At 44.1% G+C, this 19,233-nt stretch overlaps 1 protein-coding gene across 3 annotated transcripts in view; it reads right to left on the bottom strand.

Moving 5' to 3' along the window:
• Positions 1-19,003, bottom strand: part of SWT1 (SWT1, RNA endoribonuclease homolog) — a 69,307-nt gene extending 50,304 nt beyond the window's left edge. The window contains exons 1-10 of one of the 3 annotated variants that reach the window (XM_019556682.1): positions 18,911-19,003; positions 14,974-15,045; positions 11,250-11,308; positions 6,673-7,417; positions 6,078-6,143; positions 5,301-5,430; positions 5,069-5,170; positions 4,281-4,469; positions 3,127-3,220; positions 1,657-1,796 (exon numbers count right to left, since the gene is read on the bottom strand). In XM_019556682.1, the coding sequence (XP_019412227.1) occupies positions 1,657-1,796; positions 3,127-3,220; positions 4,281-4,469; positions 5,069-5,170; positions 5,301-5,430; positions 6,078-6,143; positions 6,673-7,417; positions 11,250-11,308; positions 14,974-15,045; positions 18,911-18,961 (1,648 nt within the window). In that variant the 5' untranslated portion in view covers positions 18,962-19,003. Of the gene's footprint in view, positions 1-1,656; positions 1,797-3,126; positions 3,221-4,280; positions 4,470-5,068; positions 5,171-5,300; positions 5,431-6,077; positions 6,144-6,672; positions 7,418-11,249; positions 11,309-14,973; positions 15,046-15,139; positions 15,181-18,910 lie in introns of those variants that run through there. The other 2 variants (XM_019556680.1, XM_019556681.1) reach the window with 2 other exon arrangements.
• Positions 19,004-19,233: the final 230 nt, after the last annotated feature.

Genomic DNA, 19,233 nt, shown 5'->3' with positions numbered 1-19,233 from the left:
TCTTTAAAAGTAAGGGCTGCTAAAATCTGGAATGGGCTTCCAAGAGAGGTAGTGCTCTCCCCTACCTTGGGGGTCTTTAAGAGAAGGCTAGACATGCAGCTGGGTGGGGTCATCTGAACCCAGTGCTCTTTCCTGCCCAAGCCAGGAGGTTGGACTCAATGATCTAAGGTCCCTTCCACCTCAAACATCTATGAATCCACGGCAGGTGAGACCCCCAACCCTTCTTCACAGTCAGTATAGTATCTTTTCCTTCTCCTGCTCTTCCCAGGGCATGAAAGGAGCTCACTCAGCCTCTTGACTTTTCGTTTTACAGGCCTCTCAGGATGCTCTAATAGTGTAGTCTCTAAGTAAATTCAGCTATGTCTGCATAGTTTTCTCTGCTTTCTAACCAATACTAAAGAGAAAACAGGTTGTTTACCAAGTTTCTGGTTATAAATTTATGTGATTTATATATGTGGTATCAAAAGAATCTGAGATAAAGAGGTGAGAAGACTACCAAATTTGCATGTAGGCCTTGAAATTCTGTGGTCCTCATCCATTATTTTCTGTAGACTGGGGTGTCAAACATAAGCTCCACAAAGCCCCATAAACCAGCCCCCAATGTTCCCCTGTTGACCTGCATGTTGTATGAAACTGGCCCTGTGCACAGCGACCAGGATGTGCACTGTCCATAGCACTTACTGGGGCTTGGTCCTGGGTTATACTGTCCACTCAGGGAAGCATCCCAGAACAGCCCAGGTGGTTATCATGTGCACTGGATCAAACTTGCAGGCAGGGAAGTCTGTGGGCTTGACCAGGCCAACAGACCAGCCCTGTGCCACTCATCCAGCCTACTGGGCAAGATGAGTTTGACACCCTGTTCAGGACTTCACCAAGTATCAATTCAAAACTTTCATTTTCTTATGTTTTCCCATTTTTCCAATTATACCTTCTTGTTTTTCTTTATAAAAAGTCTCTGGTGAAGACAACCTAATTTCCCAGATTACTTTTTCATGACTCTACTCCACATTTTATTCAAGCAACTTAAAAAGATCCTTCTAAAGGTAAGTATAGCTCTGGCTAAATTATTTAAGTTAAACTAAATCCATTGCAACTTTGCCCGTTTATAAACAAGAACTCTACCCAATACTCTTGATTACAAACAACTGTATTTGTATCTTAAGCAGTAAGAATTGGCCACCTGGGTGTTAACTAACAGCATTATAACCCACCGCTCAAAATGCAAGCATAGGTGTTCACATTTGACAGTATTAGGGAGCAATCTTAGCATTTATATGCTTAATTCTTGGTGCTAGTGTTACCCTGTTTTAAAAACAAAAGAAAATGGAATTTTCAATAAAATAAAAGCACATATTTTAAAACAAAATAAATGAAATTTCCTTTTCTATGGACATCTTAGTACTTACTTTGTTGGGAAAATTACGTGTGAACTTGTCAATATTTAGTGTCCTAAGGAAATAAACTTAAGCTCTCAAACTTTTAAAGAAAACTAAAAATTACCTTTGGGGAACAGAGATTAGATTTTCAACACCGATGGTGAATGGTTCAAAGATTATGACAGCAACTGTTTTTGCAAACTTATTTGTGATCAACATGCCTCATGTAGCTGTTTTCACATTAAACAAACTAACCAGTTACACACTAAAACAAACGAACCAGTTTCTGACTGCTGCGGGATGTCCTGATGGCTATTCAGATTGTTCGCATTGAGGTTCCGGAGTGCAGCAACCAAATCTGTTTTGCATAATGCCTTGACTTCACTCACCAGAGCTTTGTTGCATAAATTTTTATCATCCCTGTGAAAGACAAGTATTTCTGTTTTGACCTACTGCTAAGATGAACTTGGAAAAACATTTTTATAAATTAACTTGTATGCACTGGTAAGCTTGTCTTCATTAAACCAATACATACTTTGAAGAGGTCGACTGCATGTAAAAATTACTACTTGAGAAAAAGTGGGAAGTTTAAGGGGATAAATTAAACGGTTAAGTCAAAAAGTAGGTATTCTGAAAAGCAGTATAGAAAAAAAACACTTAACATTTTATATCACATTTTAGGTTTGAATTAAACCAGAAGAGCCACTGTAAACATTAAACTGCTTTTAATATTTAAGAGCCAAAAGGAGACCCCAAAACCTCACAGAGTGCCTTTAAACATGCTTTAGATCTGCACAACTTGTGGATGAGGGAATGAGATTTATTCCACCATATTTTCTTGCATACAACATACCTCCAAATAAGATATGCACCTTGTTTTTGAAGGGCAGAATGAAGGGAGCGGGGCAGAAAGTGTCTTTCTTTGACAACACTGGCAAGTATATTTTCCCTGGGAGACAAAAAACACCCCCAGAAAAACAAGTAGTTGCAATAGAGGGGCAAAAAATTACGGGTGCTCTGTTAACTTCCTACACGCAGAATGTCACAGGTGCTGCTGGCTCAGTCAAACTGTTCTACCCATCTAATCTTCCTGACCTGAGCCAAGTAGGCAGCCAACAGTACCTGCCAGGTCAGCTGAGGACTTGATCCTAGCCAGCCACCAGCAGAGTCAGCTGAGGATCCACTCAGCTGATTCATCAGGAGCCTCTACCCTGGCATCCAGAGCTCATCTCCACTTGTAAAATACAGCAGAGCAAGCCCTGGGTGTTGGCACAGAGCCTCCAATTTAATATGGAATTATGGATATAAAAGTAGTCTCTGTATTGATATTTGTAACTAGATTACTACTAAAAATGTAACAAAAAACTAGGCAAAAAAAACTAGAACAAACGTAAGCCCTTCCCCTATTCACCAACCTCATAACAAATCTTTACCACCATTTCACTTATACTCCATACCACACATGAGAGAAACCAAATATCGAACATAGGACACTTTTCAGAAAATGAAGCATGTCAAATCATGTATGCATGAACTGAAATGGTGAGAAAAAGCACTCCCTAAAAGTTTGCGATTTTTTTAATTGTTCTCTTATACCTCAAAGAAGCATGGAATGACTTTGCTGCTTGAAAAGAAAAGCTTCTTCCAAAGCCAATCTAAAAATGAGGGATCAGGAAGAGTTGTCAGATTGATGTTTGTTCTTATCCCTACATATACAGACCTCAAAAACTAAACTACATGTTAAACTCACGTGCACAGTATGACAACAGCTTGAGGGAAGAGGCTACGATACTGCAGACAGCATTGCAAAACACGATCATCATTGTTTTCATCACTCAAGCCATCTGAAAGATTAGCAACACAATGACTATATGTTTGGAAATAGCCTAACGTGAAATATTCTAACGCGTTTAAAATATGGTATTTAAATGCTATATTTGTTCAGGCAAAGGGAAGAAACATGAACTAAGCATATGTCTGGAAGCTGACATTTCATGGGTTGCAGTCTTAACTGCTCATTTCTTTGTATACAACTTCAAGTTACTTACCCAGCTTTCAGCATGTTTAGGTCAGTAGCTAAAGAGCCAAGAGTAAACACACAATCTATACCTAACATAATAGGATGAATTAACTCCCTACAGGTTATCTATATAATTTAGAAACAAAGCAGAAATTGCTTATTCCAGTGTTCTCAACTTTACTGATGAAATAGTAAGGAGTGAAATATTTATTATGAAAAGGCATTACTTTGTTAGTCATTCACAAATCTGCTGCTGATTAGAGGCAGTTTTGATTGGACTGATGAAAGATGGCATTATGGCTGCTTGCAGACAGTAAATAAATAAAAAACAAATAAATACATATTTTTTTAAAAAGCACTTCAAACTCTGCATGCCCAAAAGAGGCAGCATGTTAGCTGGACCTGGCTCCCCCAACATCTGCATAGATCAGGTGCTTTAGTGGGGCTTTTATCTAATAGCTGATTGAACTAACTTTAGATAAAAGCATCAGAAAGCCACACAGAAGTGCCTGATCTATACTGCAGAGCCAGGTCAGAGTAACGTGCTGATTTTTCTGGTAAAGCGTGGTTTGTCTTTTTTTTTTTTTTGTCTGCAAGTAGCCTATTTTTCAATAACTCACAAGAATATATGCCTATGACAGAAGACTGATAAATACATTAGGTCTGAGTCTATCCTCTACTACAGCAATATGAAACAATGCAATGGGGGAAGAATCAGTCTGCTCATGAATTGGTCTGACAACTTCAAATTGTTAGCCAATTTTAATACAGTAACTGCAGTCAAACTGATTTTATGAAACCCAGCAGTAGGTGCTAAAGCTCACACTAATCAAGCTGTGAGGACCATACAATCCAGTGATAAGTTGACTCTGTACATAACTTACATATTTTTTGAGAAGCAAGCTGCATAGATTGTCCCCACAACTTTGAATCTTGGTTTTTGAGACAAGTGTAGATGAACTGAACTGCAGGGATAGCTTTGTCTCGAACATGTTGGACCATCTTCCCTTTCTTCAAGTTGTCCAGTTCTTGTAGAACCACCCAGGGAATTATCAATGCAAGTCTGCCAACCCCTAACAGAAAAGAGTTTCTGAACTTCCAGTTCAACTAAAGTAAATTTCATTTAATGCAAACACCATATTTGTTTCCTTACATAAAACAGCAGATTTCTACAGTAGTTGGTAAGAGTCATTACCTTCTGTACTCAAAAAAAAGTGATCTGGCATTTAAAAATTAGTCTAAATAATGAATTTCCCTCTTTATAATGTTAAACTCAATCTGGCATTCAATAGGGCATTTGTCAAGTAATTATGAACAAACATGTATCACTATACAACATTTTGACAATATTGTGCAACAAAGAGGAAGAAGTTACCACAACCATTAATGCCAGATTACATGCTCACTAGGAAATACTAAAATAAAGCCACAAAGCAGAAGAAGAGAAAAAGTAAAAAAGACTGGCATTATACAAATCAGTGATAATACCACCAGTCATTCACATAACCATTTATCCGTATTAATTCAACCTGAATGGTTTGTGACATCAGCCTACATTCCTATATCATGGGAAAAAAACAATAGATACTAGAGTAAGGTTTTTATTGTCCTATATTTCATGAATATGTCGATTCCTTTTAAACCCTTCCGTTGTTCAGCTGCATTCACATACCTGGTATATCTTCCGTTTTCAGAGTCCTGATAAACTTTAGATGACTAATCATTATGTTGGTGTCAATCACTATCAAAAGGTTCAAACCAGAAGTCGTATCTGCTGAAGAGGAGAACGTGGTTAAAACAATTCATTCTTCCATGATCCTTGCCCAGGACATTTGTTACTTAAAGTGTTGTCAAGATAAAAAGTAGACACCAGAATAATCTCAAAATTCTTGCAGATAACATACCAGCAGAAATATCTGCATCTTGTTCTGGAAGATCTATTTCCATACTGGTTAGCTCTCCACAAGTCTGTACAACTGGCAAAACCATCTTTCTGTCAATACGAGCAGCATGCAAGTCTTCTATTATCTGCATCTATTGTTAAAAAAAAAGAGACTCTGCAACACATACCCAAATATGTAAAGTCCAAATTTAATTTGCAGCCACATTTCTGTATGAAGCTGATAGGCTCGTTCTTCTCCTGACTACATTGGCTGAAAATTCCCTGCTAACTACAATTCTTAAGAAATGGTTGTCCATCTTCACTGAAAAACTAAACAGATGTTGGAAAATAAAGCTGTTGTGGTCTACATATAAATGCAAGGCCCCACAGCCAATAGAAGGTGAAAAACGAAGCTATGACATGTAAGTATGCCTCTATCAAGCACTTCCTGAAAAAAAACAACCTCTAACTGGGTTTGTATTAGTACTTGAGGGCAAAGAGAGCCATCAGGAATAAAAGATACCACACCAATAATGTAGAACATCATCCAAGGAATTTTATGACCTCAGATTCATATTTCAACAACCATGATATTTAACAAAAATACTATAGTACTGGGGTGAGCAAAATGCGGCCCACCAGGCCATTTTATCCAGCCTATGAGGTCCTGAAGATATGTAGAAAATTAATATTTACCTGACCTGGGCTGCCTGCCATGTGACCCTCGATGGCTTGCCAAAACTCAGTAAGCGGCCCTCTGCCCAAAATAATTACCCGCCCCTGCTACAGAATTACTAACCTCTTGGTCTGTCTCTGAATTCTGACTGGCTTCAGGGGAGGCAGAAGAACATGGAACTTCAAAGCTCTGTAGAGAGAAATGAAGGTACAAATACAAAACTTTTAGAGAACTTACTGATTCTGAATTTAACAAATCAAATAGATAACTAAAAAAATATTCTCTCTGACTTGGTGAGAAAATTAGTATTCATGTATTCTAGTTTTCCAATAGCATGACAAAAAGTTGAGGAATTTGTTTGACATAGTAAAAAAAGACTATTAGTCTAATGAGATCAGAGTGCAGGAGACACAAACACTTACATTTAAAAAAGCCCTTTTAGAAACATTAAAACCTTTTAATCAATTCAGGGTCACAAGTCACCAGAGGTTTAACAAGATGCCCTGAAGCTGATCTACAACTATAGTTCAACCCTGATGTATATCACCAGTGTGTTTATTTCAGTTTGTGCAAATTCAGCTGAGAATCCCATGGATTAAATCAGGCTCAAATTAATCTTAATTGTGGCCAGACCAACATGAATTCAGATATAAAGCTGAAACTATCATAAAACAAGCATTTATTTACTACTGAAATAGCCAGAGTCTTTTTACTTCACCTGTTTTAAATGTAATGGTTTAACTTCAAGGTTCCTTTTTTCAGTCTCTGAAGTACCAGCAGTTTTGCTGGACTCAGCCTGCTGTTTTGTCTGCTTATGATATTCCCATCGTTTAGGTATTTCAGTTGAATAACATGATGGTTTATATTTAATGGCATTATGATTTTTGTTAGCTAATTCTTTGCCGCTTCCTAGACTTTCTTCCTTACATATTGCAAAGGATGAGCCCGATGCATTACTGGGGGGGCCATCAACCTTAGTCTCTGGAAAGGTAGAAGACTTTTTTTGAATTCTGAAATCATCACTGCATTTTTTTGAGCTGTGAGACTTCTTTCTTAGTAGATGAGGCTGACATGCAGCAGTCGTGAACTTTTCCAACATAGTCTGCTCAACTCTAGCCTTCAGTTTGTTGAGCTCAGCTTTCTCTTTTTTCTTCTTCATTAGCTTGTCCTTTTGGACAGCAAAACTAGGCCGTATCTTTCTCTCTCCTCTTCCCTCAAAGTGCTGGTCTTTGTTACAGCTTTTCTTGCTATCAGGGGCCATACCAGAATCACAGGCATTTTTTTCATGTTTAGTGTCTTTATGCTTAAATTGTATAGTTATCCTCCCACGCTTCCCAGACAGGATTGAAGAATCATTGGTGGTTTCGGTACTGTTTGAAGACTCCCTCTGAAATCTTTCATCAGTGCTTTGTGAAACGTAACTTTGGTTTTGCTTCTCTTTCATGCCATTATCGACTTTGAATCTATGGAAGTGGAACACAAAAGTCACATTATAATTATAAACACACATGTTACAGCAGGGCTATTCAACTTGTAAACAGCTGCAAGCCACACTGCCCCACCCCCATGGGCATGGCAGGAAGTTGAAGCTGAGAGAGGGAGACAGAGCTTGGAGCTTCCTGTAGCCCTAGGGTGTGAAGCAACAGCAGTAGCAGGAATAGACAATACAGGAAGGCAGCAACAACAGTAGGGAGTGACACCCAGACCTATGGGGGAAGCCTTGGAAGCTGAGGATGTAAAGGCAGCAGAAGCCAACAGGCTGCAAATTGGAGCCCACAGGCTGCCAGCTGAACAGCCCTGTGACACTATACCTAAGGCAACAGAACCAAAAACTAAGGGGGTCTGTATACAATTATTACTATACATTTATAATCCAGGCTGTCTGAATTTGGAATTTCTTTAGTTTACAATGAATTCATAGCAAGCTGTCCTTGAAAAGTGACAACAGTCTTACTTATTTTACACCGTGTACAACTGTGCTAGCTGTCTAATGCTGGCAGATCTTGTCTGTATGGTACCAGCTACTAACTCCAGGGATTATAACATAATAGTGCCCTCAATGGTGCAGAAACAAAGTTCAGTCTTGCTGCACTGATGAGACTGAACAGCACTTCAACCACATTTCTGAGCTGTACACGGCCTGCTGAAGTTTAACCACACAGAAGCTAGATTCCATCTGCACTGCACTGCAGAATGTACAGCGCTGGTTACAGTGTGGGTGTGACATTAGCCTACCTATTTATGTCTAACAATTCCAGTTCTGCACAAATTCTTTCATAGTTAAGTCTACAGTAAACAAACAATCTGAAGTGCTACATTTTAGAGTAATGATGTTTTTACTTTTTAAAAATGTATAAATTATTGTAAACCATTTTGAAACCTACCTCTCTCATGCCTGCACTTGCCTCACTGCAGAGGGGTAAGATACCTACAGCGAGGCTATGTCCAAGCCGCTTAGCTCTAGGGCAGGGATGGACAATTATTTCAGCTGATGGGACACTTAATGAGTTCTGGTGAGCTGTTGAGGGCTGCATACACAATCTTTCAGAAGATATTATTTTAACAAATTATAGATAAAAAAATTGTTAGGGTAACAGCATTTGGATCCTGGGGAGCATGAGATTTGCAACTGAATAAAAGACTATAACCTGTGGCCTAGCAAGCTGCTAACCACAAGGCAGAATGGTATATTAAAAGTAACATTGCAAAATGTTTAGGCAAGCATTTTCCTAACAATACAGTATTGTTATATGATATATAGATCATTGTGTAAGAAAAACAGCATGCAGACCACCAGCTATCATCAGGAGATAAAGCATAAGTAAGACCTTGGAGATGGTGAAGAAATCAGCAAGAGACCACAAGTGAATGAAAGAAGCAGGGGTCAGGGTCTTAGGTATGCGTTCATGGCAAAAAGACATGTAAATAAGTGAAATGCATAGGTAATTCCATGCTAATTAAATAAACAGTAAACAGAGGCAGACCGTAAGATGGGAAGGAATAAGGGTGGAACAAAGGAAGGACAAAGGTGGGGTAAATGTTAATAAGCATAAACCACAGTGTATAAATATGAAAAGAACTAAAGTTCATGGCTGCTCCCCGGTTTGCTGGAGCTTGCCTGAAGCTCCCTCCATTTTCAATAAAGCTGTTGGAAGAAGCAATGTGTGCACCAACCCACTGTCTCCCCAGTCATTAGGCATCACATGGAGCTGGGGCCTAACAGAAATCATATACTATAAATCAAACATCTACTACAGCATATCTTAAATTTTATTTAAAAAATAATATTTCTCCTGACTTATAGGTTTGTTGGGGGGTGGTTTTGGAGTAGTATATATAGAGGTGATTGCATAACAGCACAAAATAAAATCTTAACTTTTGCATACTGTGGAGCAGCGGGGTGGGGGGGGCTGCCCACATGCTGGGTCCTGGCTGAAAGAGGAAGGGAATGGAACAGAGGCCATGTCAACAGATCTCACCCAGGTAGTGCCATGCAGATTTAGTGTGGCAGAAGGCCACTTCTGTTTCTCCCCAAAAACTCTGCTCTGTGACAATTTGGTTTATATAGGCCCTGCAGAGGGTACATACCTTACCCTATCTCTTTAGGTAACCTGAGCTAAATATATTCCTGCAGGAGGGGAGAAACCTCCTCCCTCTACCTATGTGACTGGTATCACATACCCAGGTGAGAAGCTTGGCTCTCTAGTGGGCTACAGACTGCCAGACTGCCCAGCAACCAGCGATGCATTTCAAATTGGCTGACTGACAGCCAACAAGTGCTGGCCTCCACTGGACCAGTTAAATGCGGTCATACAGGCTATATAAGTTAAAGACTGCCCAGGAGGAAGGGACACCAGCCATGAGGAAGACTCAGAGAGAGAGAAGAGCTGGACCATCTGAAACTTGCTCTCCCTCTCTCAAAACTCATGATCAAGGAACTGCCTGCCTCCAGAGGGAATCTCCATCTGCCTCCGGATGATACTTGTGAGTAAGCTACCTGAGATCTAACTAGATATATACCTTGCAGTAACTCAGATGCGTGATCAAAGGCTACTCCAGCCACCCTGTTTTCTCTATGGGATTTCTCTGATCCTACTCAACTCTGTACCCTAATCCAACCCTACTCCGTGTAACCAATTAAGTTCTCCTTTGTACCTAGCATGGGAGACTTATTGGGAGTGGGTCTAGATAATGCCTTGGGGTCCCCTTGGTACGGCTGACTAAGGGAGACCACTATTTGTGCTTCTGGCTGAGGGAAGCACCCCGAGATCTTGAAGCGAGTCAAGTACACTCAAGGGCTGCTAGGCCTTTGTTTCCCAGGGGAGACTGTGCCAGAATCAAGCCCGTCCCTGGGTGGTGGCATCTCTACCCCCAGGCTAGCGGGCATGCTCCAGGAAGGGGGTTGGCCAGATGCGAGGCGCCCCAGGGAGGCACTTGGAACCTGGAAGGTGTTTGGCCGCAGTGAGGTGGGTGGCTCAGCACAGGAGCACCCCCTGCTAGCCCACCACAGGGGGAATGTCAACAGAGCTCACCCAGGTGGTGCCATGCAGATGTGATCTAACACCCTCTCCTCTCTCTGTTCCCTATCTGGCCTAAATCTACCCCCGCAGCCCTGCCTGCTCCCTCACAGGACAGCCTACACCACGCTCCCACCCACAAGCACCAAGGGTCCTAGCCCCAGCCCTGGCCAGCATACACAGGTGGCCACTTATCCAAGAACCACTCTAATTAAAGCACCCAAAGCATCATGTGCATCAGCATCCCCATGCTGAAAAATGGCAGCAGAGATGCTTTAATTAAAACTCATCAAATGAGCTTTAGTTAAAGTGCTCCTGCCACCATTTTTCAGCACAGGGATGCTGATACATGTGACACTAGAGTCTGCTGGAGCACAGTAATTATCACACTCCAGAGGACTCACTCTGATGCACTGTAATTACAACGTGCTGGAGCAGCCTCAATGCCTGTGTATAGGTGCCCATTGCTATTAAGAAATCCACTACTCAAAATGGAGAGAACAAGAAAAGAACAGAGAACCAATGGAATAATGTCACTGTTCTACTGTTTAAAGTAAAGTAGCATGCATTTATGAAGATTAAAAAAAAATTAACACCCTAATCTCCCAAATGTCATCATAACTTGACTGGTTTAAGCTAAATTTATCAAAGAATACAAGGACAAATGTTCTACCCTGGAAAAGGTCCCATGGTCTGACACAAGTCAAACAACATTTTTATTTATAATAATTTATCTCATGGATTTGTTTTTATACTTAGGAACAAAGTATGCATTTACCTTTGAAATTCTAGCTTCCCTTTTTTAAGACTATTAGAAATTCCTGTCCCTCCAGATTTCTGAAAGCAAAAAACAGTTTTTTATATGTTAGAAATCACTGAATTGCAGTAAAATAAAAATATCTTGATAAAATTAACAGGTACTAGATGTACTAAAATTTGGACCAGCAATCAATGGGTGCCTATACACATGCTTGTTCATGTTCTAATTAGAATGCGTCAGAGCTGATTCGATTAACCCAGGTTCTAATAAGAACACTCCAGGATCACCTCGCCACTGCATGCCTGAGGCTCCTGCATGTTTCAAAATGGCCGTGGAGGCACTTTATCTAAAGTCTTCACTGAAGTCCTGCAGCCATTTTGAAACACGCAGTGCTTAATGCATGCGACAGTGAGCCATTTATTTAAAGCGGCTATCTGGGAACCAGTCTAATTCCTCCTCCCCCACACAAGCATGTGTATAGGCAGCCTATGAAAGAAGCTGCTAACCTGCTCCACTATAATTATTTCTGTTGAATATGCCTTTAATTTCTGAGGAAACATAAGGAACTTAAGAAAGAGGCATATAAACAGACTTCAGGTTACAAAGACTTCAAAAGACTGGATATAGTCACAATTCATTCACGTGTATCCAACATCCTATGAGTAAGCCACAATTTTAAGTACAGACATACATTTTTATATAAAAACACACATTTCTTCCAAATAAAGCTTCTATCTAATCTAGAAGATATTAGAGGTGCACTGATACATCGGTCCAATACCGGATCAGTATCAATATAAAGAAAACTGGCTGTATCAGATAATCAGCCCAATGGGGGCAGCACTCAGGCAGCGAGGAGCACAGCCATCAACATGGAGAGCTGCCTGCAGCTGGTCAGTCCATTGTGGTGGTAGGGAAGGGGCTTGGGGGAAAGTGGGGCAGATCAATGCCACCCATGGTAAGGGAGGGACAGGAACTGCCCAAGTGCGGTGGGGGGGAGGAGGCGGAGCTGCGGCTGATAGGGGAGTGGGGGCACGTGCCCCCTGGATCTGCGCAGGGCAGGGTGGAGCAGGCTGCAGCAAGGGCTCTTCTTGGCAGGGGCTGGGCTTGGGGCAGGCGCCAGCAGCACTGGGAGGATGCTGCATCCACCCCAGATTTTGCCACTGCTCCCCTCCCAGCGCCACCACAACCAGCCATGACTCTTACCAGCATGTGGATGGAAGCAGGGCACTAAGCCAGGGATGCACCGGGTGGCTGGTGGTGGCAGCGCTGGGAGCAGAGTGGTGGTGAAATCTGGGATGGATACAGCATCATCCCAGTGCTGCCAACACCCATTCCAGGCCCAGCCCTGCACAGACCCAGCTGCAGCCTACCCCGCCCCAATCCGGGGGGCACACATCCCCCGCCTACCCCAAGCCCTCCCAGGGTGCAAGCAGCAGCAGGAACCACCCGCTCCCCCAAGCTGTGACTTGGCCCCCTCTCCCCAGACAGCACCTACCTCTGCCCCCTCCCTCACCTTGGGGGCCGTTGACCTGTCTCCCCCATGCCCCTTCCCTCCCCGCTCTCCTTCCACCACACCAGACTTTCCAGCTGGAGGCAGCTGTATCAGAAATCAGACTGGTATCGGACGATATGTCTCCTTAAATATCAGCTATCTATATCAGGCCCCAAAATGTCTATCAGTGCACCCCTAGATATTATGGCCATATGTACAAGATATGGCCACACTGCAACAGGGAGTTTAGGGCTCCTGTTACTTTGAGAGAGGGTGCAGCAGATGGACCTCGGGCAGTTAAGAAGGGGTAGCCGCAGGAGGAAAGGCAGACTGGCTGTTCCATCAAGCCCAGAACTTGTGGGTGGCTGCAGAAGTCACCTGACCAGAAAAGTACAGGGGCTTAGGGAACATATATGCCTAGGGCCTGAGCCAGGACAGGCAGTTTGGCCAGGCAAGGTGCAGAGAAAAGAGCTCCTGAGCTGACAGGCTATAGAGGAGTTCCTGACTGACACCTGGGCTACCTTGGGAAAATGCAAGTAGAATACTGCTTGCATACAGGGGAATCAGACTCAGGGTGGAGTGGAGTTTGTGGTACAACCAAGGAACTGATGTTTTATGTTCAAACCCAGTATGGAATCTGTTATAACCAGAGGGCTTATTCCTGCATTATAGTTTATACCAGTGGACTGAAATGGGAGTATCATTCCAGTCAATGGGAGGGATAAAGGAAGTCCCAGCAGTGCCCAAGGGGGGCAGTGGAAGAGTCCGGGGGGGGGAGGTGCAGTGCCAAAGTAGGTGAGACAAAGGCTGGAACGTAGAAGGCAGGTCAGGTAGCGGGCCTGGGCTAGAGGGTCCAGCAAGAGAAAAGATTATGAAGGCCAAAGCCCAAACAAGAAGAGTGACTGAATGCTAACATCTGCAAGGCATGGACATGGCTTCAGGGGAGCTCAGAAGCCACAAACAACCTGTAAGACAACAGGTGCCCTGGAGGCACAAACAAGCCAAGAGGGCCCACCTAGTGCAGGTGCAGGACTGGGACCAGTGGGATCCAGGAGGGAGCTGCTGGCAGTGATACAGAGGCTTGATCTAGAACCTTTGGCACCTCCCCTTTCACATTCTATAAAATTCCAAGAAAGGCAGGCATGGCAAGTGAGAGAATATGAAGGGTGCCCTTGAGCCAAAGTAGAGGAGGAGCTGTGTGGCCACCAGGGTCATCCCAGCCAGACCCTGGCACTTGTTATACACATAAAATGTTTGCAAACATTTTGCAAAATAACTGTTTGCAAAATAAATAAATAAATAAATAAAAGCGCTTTACCAGAAGCAGCAGCACATTACTTTGACCAAGCTCTGCAGTCATGCTATAGATTAGGTGCATCAGCAGTGCTTTTTGGCACTTTTATCTAAAGCTGAGTCAATCAGCTATTAGTTAAAAGCAGCAAAAAAGCCCCACTAAAGCACCCAATCTATACAGATATCGAGCAAGCTGGGTCCAACTGAGATGCAGCCTCTTCTGGGCACGCATGGGGCTCAGCACAGGAATGCACTGAATTTATAGTAAAGCGCTGTTAGTTTATTTAATTTCAGTTCAGTTCTTCCAGCAGCTGTAGCAGAAGAGGCTGCCCAACATTGCGTTTCAAGAACAGTGACACAACTCTGCACAAAACTAATCTGATCTATGCTGTACCTCAGGGCTGTTCAACTCACAGCCTGCATGTGGCCCACGAGGAGGTAAGCTGAGGCCCACAGTGCTCTCACTGCTCCAGCTACTGCCAGAGCATGGTTCAATGTGGGCTGCAGGGCTAGGGAGAAGAGAGGAAGCAAGCCTGCATGGCACAGCAAAGTGTTGCGGGGGCAGGGCACATGGTACGGGATGCCTACCAGAGCGCATCAAGGGAGGGAAAACATATCTTACAAGTTAGACAACCCTGTTGTAGGTTATAAGGCTTGAGGCAGCCTGTGTCCCATCTACATCAGGGTCCCTAATGCTGGGTCAACTTCCATTAGCATATACGTTTGCAACACTGGAGTATTTTGCTGGTCAAGTATGCCACATAAACAAAGCCTCAGCCCAAGCTCACAACAAAGCTCCCAGAACCATTACTCTGTCCTGGATCATTTCTAGCAAACCAAAAATGAAAAATAATCTCTCATTTCAATCTCCAGTTCATTCTCCTGTGAAACAACCTGCAAAATTTAAATGCTATTAAGATATGATATTTTCACAAAATACATTATTTTTCTTACTTTGTTGTCCAAGTCATCCAAACCATCCTCCCGGCTAGATTTTTTGGGTTTCTTTTTAGACATCTCAAAACCCTAAGGAAAATAATGTTAGTTAGTAGTAGTGCAAAATTATGTCTCCAACATAGTAAAGCACAGACTGTTTGTAATGAAACAATCTGCAACCTACTTAATTTGCCAAATTAAGGACAAGCCACAAAGCTGTTTGCTTCCACAATCAATAGGAGCTTGTCAGCAGTTGCACAAGGTTGACTGGTGAAGCAGTAACCTTTAAAACAAAAGAAACAGTAAATCACTGGTACCACACAACTGTTTGCTGGGACTCCATGTACCTCATTTTCACAGGTGGTTAATAAACCTAAACCTGCAAAGGACCTCCCAAAAAATCAGTGTAAATTTTAAACACTACATAAAAGCTGTTAATTCTGAGGGTAAAAACCCCACTCTGCATTAGACTTCCTTTCACCCAGACTCCTTCTCATGAATCAGCACTTGTATTTTATCTGAGAACTAGAAGTGCACCAATACATTGGTCCATATCCTCATAATTGACATTATTGGCAATTGGCTTTTATTGGCTGATAATGTCACTGATAAATGCCACGTGTATGCGTACAGCTGCAGCACGCATGCGGCCTGGAGTGCAGCCCAGCAGCTTGGAGAGCAGTGTCCAACCAGTAAGTCTGTTGAGGGGAAGGGGCATGGTGGGGCATGAGGGAGAGAGTGGGGCTGGGGCAGGGCACGGCGTGGGACAGAGCTAGTAGCTTGTCCAGGGGTGCAGGGGGCAGCTCCCGCTGCTGCGCACACCCACAAGGGTAGGCATGGGGGAGCACGACCCCCAGATCTGTGCACTGGGCAAAGGCAGGCTGCTATTGTGCACACAGGGCTGGAGGCTCCACTTTACCCAGGCAGGGCAGGTACCGGGGGGGGGGGGAGCTACAGCAAATTTTAGGGTGTCTGTAGGACCCCTACACCCCCCTCCCAGTACCACCACTGCCTGCCCTACCCCAAGCACAGCCACTGGGAAGAGACTGGTATAGCCCCTGGCCCACCCTCATCTCACGCACAGATCCAGGGGGCATATGCCCCCCATGGCTGCCCTGGGGGTTCACGCAGTGGCAGAAGCTGCCCCCATACACCTTCTGGACAAGCTGCCAGCTCCATCCCGTGCCCCACCCCACCTGTGCAGCACCTGCCTCTGCCCCTGCCCTAGCCCCAGCTCCACTCCCTCCCTCACTGTGGGGGCCTCAATCCCCCCATCCCTCCTAAATGCCTCTTGCCCCCATCAGACTTACCAGCCAGACACTGCTCTTCAAGCTGCTGGGCTGCATATCAGCAATTGGATCAGTCAATATGGCTGGTCAATAAATTGACCATTCATAACGGCCCAAAAAATCTTTATTAGTACACCCCTAGCAAGAACCCAGGATTTTTGTGGGCGAGATCTAGAATTGGACCAGCTGCACAGTTGCAATAGACTTAGACAAACTTTCAAATGCAATGCATTCTTCTTCAGGTCAGAAGGGAATGCAGGCACAGCACAAGATTAAGACATCTGCAAAAATATGAAAGACGGAAAAGAGAATTCCCAGGAATTTAAGGGACAGCAGTCAAGTAAAATCACAGAAGGAAGGATGGCCAGATTCATGGAAGATCAAGACCTATGAGAAGTGAAGACAGTTGGTATCATCTGTAGTGTGAAGAAAGGTTACCTGGAGTCAGGTAACAGGAGTATGTTATACACTTAGACTGTCTATTACTTTTAATTTTATGTACATTTTGCACTGCCTTAAACTCTATTTTGTATTGTTCTGCAGCTTGACATAAGTGTTCGACTTTTGTATGTTCTATGTGAGAGAAGGGGTGAAAGTCTATCTGTGGAAAAGGAAAACATCAGCTAGCAACTGGCTGAAAAATGCAGACAGATAAAAGACCAAACAGGAAGAATCCTCTCCAGAACACCAAAAGAACAATGGCAGTCGACCTTCAAGAAAGAACACAGTGATAACACAGCAAAAGCCCAGAGGACTGGGTGAATTGACAAGGCTATAAAAGATGGGGCAAGACGTATCGATTTTTTTGTGTGCGTGTGTGTGTGTGTCTTGTTCTGCATGTCATCCTGGAGCACTGGTTCTTCTGATGAGATGATCATGAGTAGGAGCTGGGCTCCTGATGGTCCAATCTGGCTGGCCACTAAGTTGATCTGAGTACTGATAAGTCAGGTAATGTATACCAGCGCAAAATAGAAATTGAGGTATGAATGTGGTGTATGCATGTGTATTAAGTGCTTAAGAAATGCTACAACTTGCCTTATCCTCCCCCATAAAGTCTTGCTTGTGATTTGAGCAGTTGGCAATTTGTTGAACCCTTGGTTCTGAAGGACTTGGGGAGGAGGGGGCAGAAGGGGTAGAAAGGAGGCATTTTTTTTTAGGGCCTTCTTGCATGAGACAGTTAACACTACTTAAAGTGAGCACACATTCTGAACAGTCACACAATAATTCTTACTGAAATCTCATAACATGGACAGATATGGCCCATGAGACTCATTGCTGTGGCTGCTGGAGCCCCTGCAATGGCAGTGTATATCCCCCCCCATTTTGACATGGCTGCTGAAACCAGGGATTTTGCTCTACTCCCCTTTAGTTTTACCTGGCACCAAAGTCGGAGCTTTTAGTCACCCCCGGACTAAAATCAACAAAACTGGGGAGGAAAAGCAGCAGCAGTATTAGGTTCCTGAATGATGGAGCTGTGCCAATACAGCAGCTCAGGCAGCCAGAGATTAATGCTGTATGCTTGTGAGCAGAATCCAGTCTGTGAGAAGCCCAGGAGCCTGTGCTTAATTAGTCATTATTATTTGTCCAAAGGAATCTGTAACACATCACTAGTGGTCCCTAATACTAAGGGGGGCTTTACCCTCAGGACCAAACACAAGCGTGAGTAAACTAAGTTGCTGCCCCTGGGGCCCAGACAGAAAGGGCGCCCCCCAACATGTTAATTCTTTTATAATTATCATTCTCTCTGGTGAAAATAGGCCTGATATTAAAAGTTCACCATGAGACCACTAGGAGTCTAGGTATGGTGCCGCCTCCCCTGATGTGTGAAAAGGCCTGTGTCTATCTAGTGAGGGGAGCAGTATGTGCAGAGGAAAGAAAGCAGGTAGCGCCTGAGCCAAGCATCCTCCACTGCACAATCCTTCACGAAACAAAAAAAGCCACAGGCTTTGCCAGCCACTCCCAGCCAGAGAAAAACAAGAGGTTTTCCGGCAAGGCAGTTCCTCCAGCTCACGCTGAAAAAAGTATAACAACATCCTAACAAGAAAGCAGCATTATTCAATATCCTGCTTGCCCCCTAACACCTGAGGTAAACAGACTGCTCCAACTTTTATCCAAGCCTAATCTGCATAAAATGATAAATGAACTTTTCCAGCCAAGAGATCTCACACCACTCACCTGTGAAAATTGAATTTACAGTTCTACACGGGAGAAATTTTACAAACTTTGCATTTTCCTTCACTGAAGAAGGGAGTGCGTGGCTGAAAGCATGCAAATAAAGAGAAAAGTTTTTTTGCAACTGTCTAGTTGCGCCTCTAGCACACTGACTAATAATAATCAAGAGAGGCGCATCATTAACAGCGACCGGCCTCGGAAACAGTTAGAAAAGAATTTAGAAGCTTTTCTGCTCGGGATTGTTTCCTCAACCTAAAACTCCGGTAAACTAGAGCCGGGGAAGGGTGGGGCAGGACAGGGAGAGGCGTCCCTGCCGCGGGGCTGCGCTAGGAGCCCCTCCACGCGGACCCCTAGGGCAGGTCCCCCAACAACACCCCGGCCCGCCCTGAGAAGGGCCTTGCCCCCCACCCCCAGACAGAGGCCAAGGTGCCGCCCCCGCCCGCGCAAGCTCGCCCCAGCGCCCTCGCACCCACCGCCTTCCCAACAGGACCCGCCGGCCTCGCGCCAGCGCAACTGCTAGGCCGAGGGACTTCGCCGCGGTGCATCCTGGAGGCCGAAGGCGCTCCCCCAACCCCGGTGTCTCGGCCGCGATGCACGCTGGGAGGTGTAGTTTGTTGGTTTTTTTCCTGCCGGCGGCCGCAGTGCACTCTGGGAGGTGTAGCTTCCCTGGAGGCTGACGCTCTGCACGCTGGAAGGTGTAGTTTCCCCGACCGGCCACGGGCGCCTCTGTCTTTGCTGCGGAGGCGGCTCTCAATGCTCGCCCCGCCCTTCTCCACGCCCTCCGCGCTGAGGAGGCTGCGGCTGCGGCTGCGGCCCC

The sequence above is a fragment of the Crocodylus porosus genome, unplaced genomic scaffold (genome assembly GCF_001723895.1).
Source record: "Crocodylus porosus isolate Cpor-Errol unplaced genomic scaffold, CroPor_comp1, whole genome shotgun sequence".
Classification (NCBI taxonomy): Eukaryota; Metazoa; Chordata; order Crocodylia; family Crocodylidae; genus Crocodylus; species Crocodylus porosus.
Note: the sequence above shows the minus strand (reverse complement) of the source record. Positions and strands in the feature narration are given on the sequence as shown.